Raw genomic sequence first — 10,003 nt, forward strand, 5'->3', positions numbered from 1 at the left:
TCGTAAATGTAAAAGTACATTAAATTTCATTAATATGTACATTAATAGTTATTTCAATTACGATTAATTAAATGTCATTTATATCCGTAAATGAAAAGTATATTAAATTTCATTACACTTAATTTTTCAATTACTGTAAACTTAAATCTCATTAACGTGTGCATTAATAGTCCTTTCAGTTACAGAGAAATTAAACTTCATTCACCAATGTACATTAAAAGTTAATGAAATTTATGAACATTTCTAACAGTGTAATATATATGTCAATTACCAATTACAGATGTTTCAACCATAAGATTAGGTCCTCTTCAGTGTAATAATAAAATTATCGGAGTCAAATTGAATACGTTGTAAAACAATAGGCGAATGCTGTCAGTGAATCATCCTTAGGCTGTTGTCCAAAATTAAGAACTTCAGCCTAACGATCGGCTCTCATTCGCTTTATACTCCTTTATTGATTTAATTTTTGGAGCTTTTTTCAATTTTAATTGTTATTTTGAAGCACATTATGTTTTTTTACTAGAGACATATAAAATGCATTTGTTTAATATTTTTAGTAATTGTTTAGCAATTTTGTTTAATATTTCACATCCTACTGATTGGTATATTGTTACTTTCTGTAAAACGCGTAATTTTCTTGTGCGTGGAGTTTCTTTCTTTTTCGTTTTCTGAAAATTACAAATTTTAAACAAAACGGATTTTAAAAGTCTGCGCCTTATATGTATAAGCAATCTTGTGTTGTACCTTTCAGTACTTAACTTCTAATTTCCTTTTTAAATTATTCTATGATTCGAAGTTGATGTTACATCGAGATTTTTATACGATGAAAACGATTTAATTAAAATCCTTTATATTGTAATTACTTTAAAAAATTTAAAATATTTTCCACTTTTAAGTTTCTTTTTAAATATTACTCTCTTTCCGCTTCTTTCTGTAATTAATGGACTAATTAATGATCATAATTGATCTCTCGCTGTTCTCTCTTCGTTCGGCTCTTTCGAGCTTCTTTTTCAAACACAAACTACGGAGCCCGTTATACTGCAGAGTTAGTATGCTTCGCTATTAATCCGTAACCATTAATCGTTATTCCGATGTCGGGGGGAATAAACAGAAGCAGCCAGTATGGGAGATAACGGGCGCCGAGTTTACGAACCAGGGGGTGCACACCGCGGACGGCATCAGCATCCGATTTCCGCGTGTCACGCGGATTCGCCATGACAAAGACTGGTCAACGGCTACCACCCTGGACGAGCTGCGTGTTCTCTTCAAAAGGAAGCCCGAGTCCGTTGATTTCGGCCGCTTGCTCGGTACGTTAACTGATGTAAAGACTTCTCTGAGGAAGAAACCGTCCGATCCCGCAAAGAACACATCGCCGAAGAAGATCGAGAGCTCGAGAACGAACTTCTGGGACGAGCCATCGACGAGCTCTAGAGCTGAGAAAGAGCTGCCGGAAGACATCGAGGAGGAAGTCAAAGAAGTACCGCTTCAGGAAGGAATCCTCAAAAGACGAAAAGAGAATGACTGCGACGAAGAATCGTCCGACAAAGTTCGGTCGGAGAGGAAGAAAGTGAAACGTGAGATTAAGAGAAAAACGGAGGATCCCTCGTCAACAAAATTAAAAAAGGAAGGAAAATCGAATTCGAGGACGGAAGGATCCTTCGAGTCTTCGTTCGATGCGAGTTCCATTGATTCGGATGTTGAGGTTACCGTAAGTGATATCGTTTCTTTCTTCGATAAAAATTATTTCTCGACTTCTACAAAATTTTCTAAATTTCTATCTTTCTTTTCAGAAAATATCGCTGTTTAATAAACGCTTGTCATATTCTGTCTTCTTACACGGTTTAAAACACGTTGTATAAAAGTTTCCGAACTTTTTTCTACAAGTACGAAATATTTTCTACTCTCTCTCTCTCTCTATTGTAAAATTACTTATTCATCTGATAACTTTCTGTGATTATTTCTTTCCTAAAGTTAAAAATGAAGTTGAAAGAACATATTTTACGTGGAAATTGTAAGATATAAAAGATTTAAATTGAGGTCATATTTTCTCCATTTTAAAAGAAGTTTGTTACAAATGTTTTTAGATTTGTACGATTGTTATTATATAGAGACTGTATTATTTTAGATAGAATAATAAATAAATAAAAGTAAAAATCATATAAGAAATTAGATTTTTATACAAAATTCGGAAATTTTTGAGACAGATTGTGTATCCCCTATTGATTCGTTTTTACTCAGTTAATTAATTTGTTTATTAATTCTACTGCGCTCAAATAACATTCACATGGTCACATCGCCCAATTAATATTATTCAAGCGCTCGTTAAATACCGCGCTCTGTTTACTCCGATCTGTCTATGTTTGTGCTTGAAAACCGTTTATTTATTTATGTTACGTAGACAGTTATTGTATGTGTGGAAACGCTATCTGGCACGCCTGAATTCAACGACTGAATTTCTCCGTACATTCAAGGAACGGATATCTTTTCGCTGTTAATTAATCATCTAAATTTCTTAAATTCTTCTTGTGAAAAAAATAAGGAAATGTCCGTCTCGCTAATTTCTTGTAATCAGCCAACGTGTCCTATCAACGATCTTTCACAAACCTATTCCCGCTATTCGCAATTCGCTATCTCTATTGGCGATGTTGAATCATCGTGCCGCCGAAGTCGGTCTTCTCCATTTTGTCTTCTTAGAAGTTATCTAATCGCCACTTACCTAGTTGCGAATGGGAGGGCTCCGATTGCACACATCGCATATTGCACACATGTATCGCTGATTGGCCAATTTAAAAATAAAATAATCTCATTGGCAAAACAGTGAAAAATTACTAGGCACCAGTTGATATGAGTGGTGTGTACAATCAGAACTGTAGCCAAACGGGATCCTCCCGTTACGAATATTTACCGCTAGTTCGTCGCACATATGTCCACTTTTAACTTTGTTGCATTTATTTAACTGAGCTCAGCTTCGAGGTTATTTTATATATTATTTTGTACATTAAATTTATTTATATAAAATTATTTATATGTACTGTAAATAATTATATATGTATATACACTCTAAATTTTTTATAGTGAAGTCTCACTCCCCCCAAGAAAGTGAAAATACAACCATCCTTGAAAAAAAAGTGAAAATATTTGACTTTTTGAAAAAGAGTGACAATTTTCACTCTTTTTAGGGTGAATTTTCACTTCAAAGGAGTGAGATCTCACTCCAAAAAGGTGAAATTTCACTCTAAAAAGAGTAAAGATCATAACTTTTTTTCAAGAAGTGAAATATTTTCATTTTTTTTCAAAGATGGTTGCATTTTTACTCTATTTGGAGTGAGATTTCACTGCAAGAAATTTAGAGTGTAATTATTACATTTTATTATGTAATTACGTATTATTATATATTACAATATTATAAAAAATTAGTAAATGTTCCTCTGTACACAGCCAACCCCAAATGACCTCCGACTGACCTTGACATTGATCTCTGAGAAGGTTAAGATCATTGACCTTTTCCGTTGCTCGTTAAAAAGTTATCAATAAAACCGTTTGTATGAATAAGACACTTTTTTCAACACAACATACACATTCCAACATGAAGAATGTATAACATTTTATTCATTACTTGACGATACATCATTTAATGGATATAAAGAAGTCATTAATTTAAAAAATTGCGGTATTCTACCATTAAAATCGTTTTTTAAACATAAATTCTGCTAAATAATGTTCGTATTGTCCTTCACGTACACCAAATCGTGGTAAAGCAGAACACATATCACGCCATAACCGCTCAATATTTTGTGTATGCATACCAGGTTCAGGATCAACAAAATTAATAGAGTGATTAACGATCTGATGTACATCAAGTTCAATCAAGTTCTTTTAAAGGCACATACCCTTTCCACGAATCACTGTAAATTATACTGCCTTGTGCAATACGATCCTGAATTATTCTCGTTAACGTTTGTGCAGCCGAAAACCCCGGACATTTCGTTTGCTACCCCGGACGCATACATTTGCTTACCTTTTTTGGTGCTCTAGAAATAATTATTTCACATATAAGTCTTTTAAATTTTTAGATAAATAATATTTCCATTAACAGGGGTTTTTCTTTAATTGATAATACGTTATCAAAAAATATTTGACCTATCTTCTTAATAGCATTTTCGGCCCGATCGGGTTTGCACCAATCTTGGTTGGATTAATCTTTCCTATTGGTTGACGTCACACGCTCTACCAATAGGAGAGTACAAAACACCATTAATCCAACCCAGGTTGGTGCAAACCCAGCTGGGCCAAAAACCCTATAAGTACATATATTTAGTTGCTTTTTCCTTACAAATTGCACAATACTATCACTTCTTTATTATCATGTTTACAGTATAACATCATTATCATGTTTCAGGGACGAAGTAAAATTTTTCAGTGTATGGAGTTCCCGAGGATTGATTGAGGGAGAGGAGAAGAGGAGGGGGGATAAATATATTTCCTCATACATATCTTTTCTACATAGCAAAAGTAGCCGCTCTAATTTTATTTTTTTAAATAAAATTATTAATGAGCTCTTCCATATTTAACTTATCGACCATTTCTCGATAAATGTACAATGTTGCAATATGATTTAAACGTTTATGTTTCATTATCAATTGGACATAACTTTTTAAATGTCTTAGATAAGAAAATGATCTTTCATTCAAACAAGTTGATGCAGGAATCGTTAAAAGAACGCGAATAAATTTTTCTGGTACAAGATCTCTGATCTCGGGATTATCATGTAAAAATTACATTACATCGTTTAAGCAATGCAGTGGCATCTTTCGTATGTTTGTAATTTTTAAATTACAATTCCTAATTTCTAAATTTCTTCCCGACCAAATATCATACAAATATGAAATTCAGTGTATGGAGTACTCCATACCAACCATAATGGAGTCGCCGCCCATGTCATGTTTACAGTATAATATCTTACAGGTCGCGCGCAACCGACGCGACACGTGATATCCAATGAGCGTATAGCTTTACCGATGTTCTCATTCTAAAGCTATACGCTCATTGAATATCACGTGTGGCGCGCGACGAACATCGCGCTGATGTGCAGCTGGCATTACACTATATGCGGATAAATTTTATTCTCAACCTGCGTCCTACAGGGCTGCCAATCTTTAATGTCAACGCTACACTTACACGCCAAAGTTTTTTTTGCCATCCAGTCAAAAAATATTTCCTTTTTATATAAAACCCCGGACTCTCATGATTATCCCGGACGCCTTTCGAAAACCCCCCTGGATGTCCCCGGACGTCATAAAAAAAGAGGATGGTGTCCGGGGAAAAGAGGACGGATGGCAACCCTAGATTAGGGTTAGGTTATTATATATACCCATGGGTATATATAACTTAACCCTAACCAAACCATATGGTATAAATAATTTATAAAATCTTCATAATTGTAAGTTAAATAAAGAAAATCGTAGAGCAACATCTTCGCTCTACCAAGTCAGACAAAGGACTGTTACAATATACTCAAATAACAATGAGTTTGCTTTCCACAATATTATTATTCTCAAATTCTTAACACCAACGTACAAACATTAACTTACGTGGACCAAAACTCATACTATATTGCTGAAATATGTACCAAATGTGTTCGAAAATTACTTATTATTCATAAAAACGTTTTTATTAATAACTTTTCAATGAATAGCGAGCGATGGAAAAGGTCAATGATCTTGATTTTCTTGAGAGTCAAGGTCAAGATTAAAGTCACTCGGAGATCATTTGGGGCTGGCTGTGTAAAGGGGAACATTTACCAAAAAATTGTACATACCATATAGATTATTTTTTAGATACTTACTATATAGACATTTATATTGATTTATTTGATATACTGTTTTTAACTTTTCTGCATGAATTTTTATTTTTTTTCTTCTTTAGCCTGTATTACCTTTAGCTTCACGTATTATTAGATATTATTTCTCTCGATTGCATTATCTTGCTCTTTTTCACTCTGTCAATCGCAATTTTTCTTTTAGAAATTCAGTAATGTGCTGCAAGAGGTGCGAGCGAGTCTCGCGCCTGGTTTCGACACGAGCAGGAAGAAGGACACGCGAAGGATGCTTAAAACGTATCCTTTTTCTTATAATTATTTCGATAATTCGCGGGCCGCTATACTCACAGTAATTACGTTATCTTTACACTCGCATTACATTTGCAATTTCATAAAAGCTCAATGATGGCCGTGCTCGCCCCTGGTAATTTCATAAATTTTTATCATCCCCGTTCTCTTCGGTGTGCCACTCTGTTACAGAATTAAGCAAAACAAAACCATAATTTTACTTACACTTTCTTCTCTTGCATTGAAAGCAAAAATTTGTTTTTCTTTATTTTAACAGAGTTTAGTTCTTTTATTGATTTCTGTTTTACATTTGATTTAAAATAAATCATTATAAACCAAAATACACATTAAAAAAACACTTGGTATTTGTGTTAGAAACATTTTTATGCATTTACTGAATAAAAATGTTTATTTTACTTATTATTTATATCTGGATATTTTACTATATTAAAATTTACTATATTTAAAATTATTATAATTTACGGTACATATTTTTATGTTTGAAAAAACTCTATCATATATGATTATTATTATTATTAACATTATGGCAGCAATAACATAAAAATTAGGAGCTTCTAACTATAATTATTTTATAATGCAATTATAGCTACAAACAAAATACTTTTCTGTCAGTGAAGGAAATATGTAACAAATTTACGAACTATTAAGAAACAAAACACTCGACGGTACAACGCGGTGCAGTGTGCATTATAAATCAGATTCTCAATGCGTTACAATTGCCAGAGATGTACAGACTCGTGTACTTAAAATTCTTATTCCCGAAAGGATCGTCTGGTTCATTCCCGTCGCTGGAATCGTCCCCGCGACGTTACCGCGGTGCGATCCCATATCCACGTTTCTCGTTCATACGAGAAATACCTCCCGCGGCGAGTTTAAAGCCATTCTGACGTCCTCAGACTACAATCTTCCTTGACAACGTTGATATGTTAGACTCGGCGCCATGATAGTTACGTTGGTGAACGGACACGACTCGACAGCAACCCACGTCATCCACACCCGCGCGGAAATTCCGTCCTCGGCTATCCTCGGGGTAAGTTTGAACTAGTTTAAACGGCATGATGCACACATGTTCCCTCAAGATTGTAATACGTGATTATGTGGAGGGTGCGACGAAGGAACCGGCGAGAAATTTAATTTTGAGCAGAATGACTCTGAGAAAAATCTGTTGGGTTTCAGAATAAAAATACTCATCTCTTACGTGTAAAAATCTGCAAATGTTTGAGTTAAAAAATATTTGATAAGTAATATAGACGTAGCGGATAAAAATTTCATGTTCGGTGGTGAGCCAATAAGCAACTTTAATTTTGCCCCTAAAAATCAAAGCGGTGTATATTAATTCCTTCAGACATGGAATAATGTTAAACAATCTTTTCTTTTAATTAAAAGGGTTACTTTAATAAATATAATAATTCATACTAAAAAGATAATTTTTATTCAAAATTTTGACTATTTTTCGACATGTTTATTTGTTACATACGTCTAGTCTCAGATGATGTCGATAGAACTATATAATGTCTTCTTTGTTGTACATTACAATGTATACAGAGTCTGAAGGAGTTAAATTAAAGTTAATTTGTGTATTATTAACATAAACTATAATTTTAAATAAAAAATAAAATCGATTCACAGTATTGAATGACGGGTAATTCTAAAAAGCAAAGGTTTTATTTTTTTGTTTAAAATTATAGTTTATATATTGATAATATATGAATGTTAATTATTGTAGCATTATTTATATAAAAGACTTCTATTAATTTTTAAATATTTTTAAAATGAAGACTTCTATTTTTAAATGTTTTTAGAATAAAGATATCTATTAATTTATAAATAATCGTTAACTTTATTTAACTTTTCTTTAGTGTTTGCAATTTCGCACTCTCTCCTAATTACTGACTCACCCACATATATTTTATTACAATATTTTTTCCCTCTCACTCTTCCCTAATACTTATTAACCTACAATATATTAATTATATGATATATTATATTATATATACTATAATGTAGGTATGTAATTGCATACAGTAAAAATTTATCCTCTTCAAATGTACGTTTGTCGCAAAATTTTTACCGAGGGGATTGCATTTTTGTTCTCATTCTTCTCTATTTATTGGCTCACCTACGTATTATACATTATATTGTTGGTATATAATTGCATATAAGTTAATTATATTTTGAGTAAAACTATTGTTTTCAAACATATATAATTCGTCGCAATATTTTCACTGAAGGTTGCACTATTCTCGTTCGGTCCTAAGCCTAATCGTCCCTCCGTTCGCGATAACAGCCCGCGCTGATCCATTATCTAACGGTCGCCAGGCGGTTTTACTGCTTTTATCAGCGAAAAATCGCGACAGCGCGGAAATTTAACACCCATACGACGGGAACAGAAAAAGTTAAAGGACCATAACCGGATTAATCGCGGTTAATACTTACTGCGGTCATTACTGTCTACGACCCCCGATGTTCAGCATTTTTCGCTATCCTGGTAGCAAGTTCCCGGGTTTGCTCGATTAATCGTCAGAGCCGATTACCGGCTGTCGCTGTTAATTTTCCGTCGTTCAACTCTGGCGGTTGCGGAAAGCATATATTTGCGTGTCGCAAGCGGAACGTGACATAAGGACGTCACGGAAATTCGCGTCGCCGTTCCACGATTTTACACCGAAGAATTTTTTATTCTTCCACTTTGCCCTCTCCCCTATTTTATATCGTATTCCTTGTTATAACATACAATGCTTGCGTCATCAGTGCTTATCGGATTTATCAGAAGGTTTATTCGTTCTTTTTCTCGTTTATTAATGGCGAGAGTCGTGTGGGCGAAAACGAATAAATTCCAGCGATTATGATTTAAAAATATATCTCGTTTTATTTAATTTAAAACCTAAGAAACGTAAATAATCATTTTCTAAGACACTTGACACGTCGCTCGGAAAAGAACACGGAAAGGCGAGAAAAGGATATTCCTGTAATCGAGACATTACGTTGATTAAATTCTTTCGAAGTCAATATTTGCACTTTGGCTCTCCCCGCCGGCTCTCGCGAAGGAAAAGGCAAAATGAATGAACTTTCCGATAATAATACGTGAGACATTATCGTGAAATATTGCTCTTTTCATTTGCAAGGAGTACGCGGTCTTTCCGCGGACCGTCAGGCACGTGAACGTCTCCTGGCTGGAGGAAACCGCCGCGCAGTCCAGGAAGCAGGACGAAATTCGACACGCGGTCCAGCTGACCGGCGATTACTGTGATTGCCCATGCACGCATCGTTAACGCAACAAATACATACATGCACGTATTCCGTATACAATGATTTATGAACAACTCGTGTTTTGTAAATGTCTTTAATAATAAAATTTGTAAATGTTAATTAAGTATGTGAAGTTGTAACAAAGCAAAATTTAAGTGTCTTCTGGTGAAAATAAGAAATAAAATTAAGTAGCAAGGAAAAAGTACAGAGGCTTTTTGATCGAGAATAATATATACATATTCATGTAGTTACATAGTTTGTGGAACATGAAAATATACTCACAAATAACAGACGTGATATAAATTATGGAGAAATAATATGTAATAATATTTATAATATTTAGATATAGAAACATTATAGATAACGAATTTACAAGGTTAGTAAGCAATTATTAATATCTCTTGTTTGTTTAATTATTTTCATGTATTGTGTATACCTGCAGAATATTGTATATAATAACCTTTTTATTAATTCATATTGCAAATAATTTCCATACTATGAAGATATATTGGTTCTAGAATATTGTGTTTTAATGCGACTCGGGCACGCCAAGTTTTTTCTTCACTATAATCCAGTTGATTATTTTAATCACTTTTAATCTGTTTTATGTGTCTTGCATTATAAAATATT

General features: G+C 33.7%; 1 protein-coding gene across 2 annotated transcripts in view; it reads left to right on the plus strand.

The window, feature by feature from the left end:
• DNAlig3 (DNA ligase 3) overlaps nt 1-9,573 on the plus strand; it is an 86,005-nt gene extending 76,432 nt beyond the window's left edge. For both annotated transcript variants that reach the window (XM_018509835.1, XM_018509836.1), the window contains exons 16-19: nt 1,112-1,708; nt 6,024-6,115; nt 7,058-7,157; nt 9,250-9,573. In XM_018509835.1, coding sequence (XP_018365337.1) covers nt 1,112-1,708; nt 6,024-6,115; nt 7,058-7,157; nt 9,250-9,396 — 936 coding nt within the window. In that variant the 3' untranslated portion in view covers nt 9,397-9,573. The remainder of the gene's footprint in view (nt 1-1,111; nt 1,709-6,023; nt 6,116-7,057; nt 7,158-9,249) is intronic.
• The last annotated feature ends 430 nt before the right edge of the window (nt 9,574-10,003 follow it).

This window comes from Trachymyrmex cornetzi, unplaced genomic scaffold (genome assembly GCF_001594075.2).
Source record: "Trachymyrmex cornetzi isolate Tcor2-1 unplaced genomic scaffold, Tcor1.1 scaffold319, whole genome shotgun sequence".
Lineage (NCBI taxonomy): Eukaryota > Metazoa > Arthropoda > Insecta > Hymenoptera > Formicidae > Trachymyrmex > Trachymyrmex cornetzi.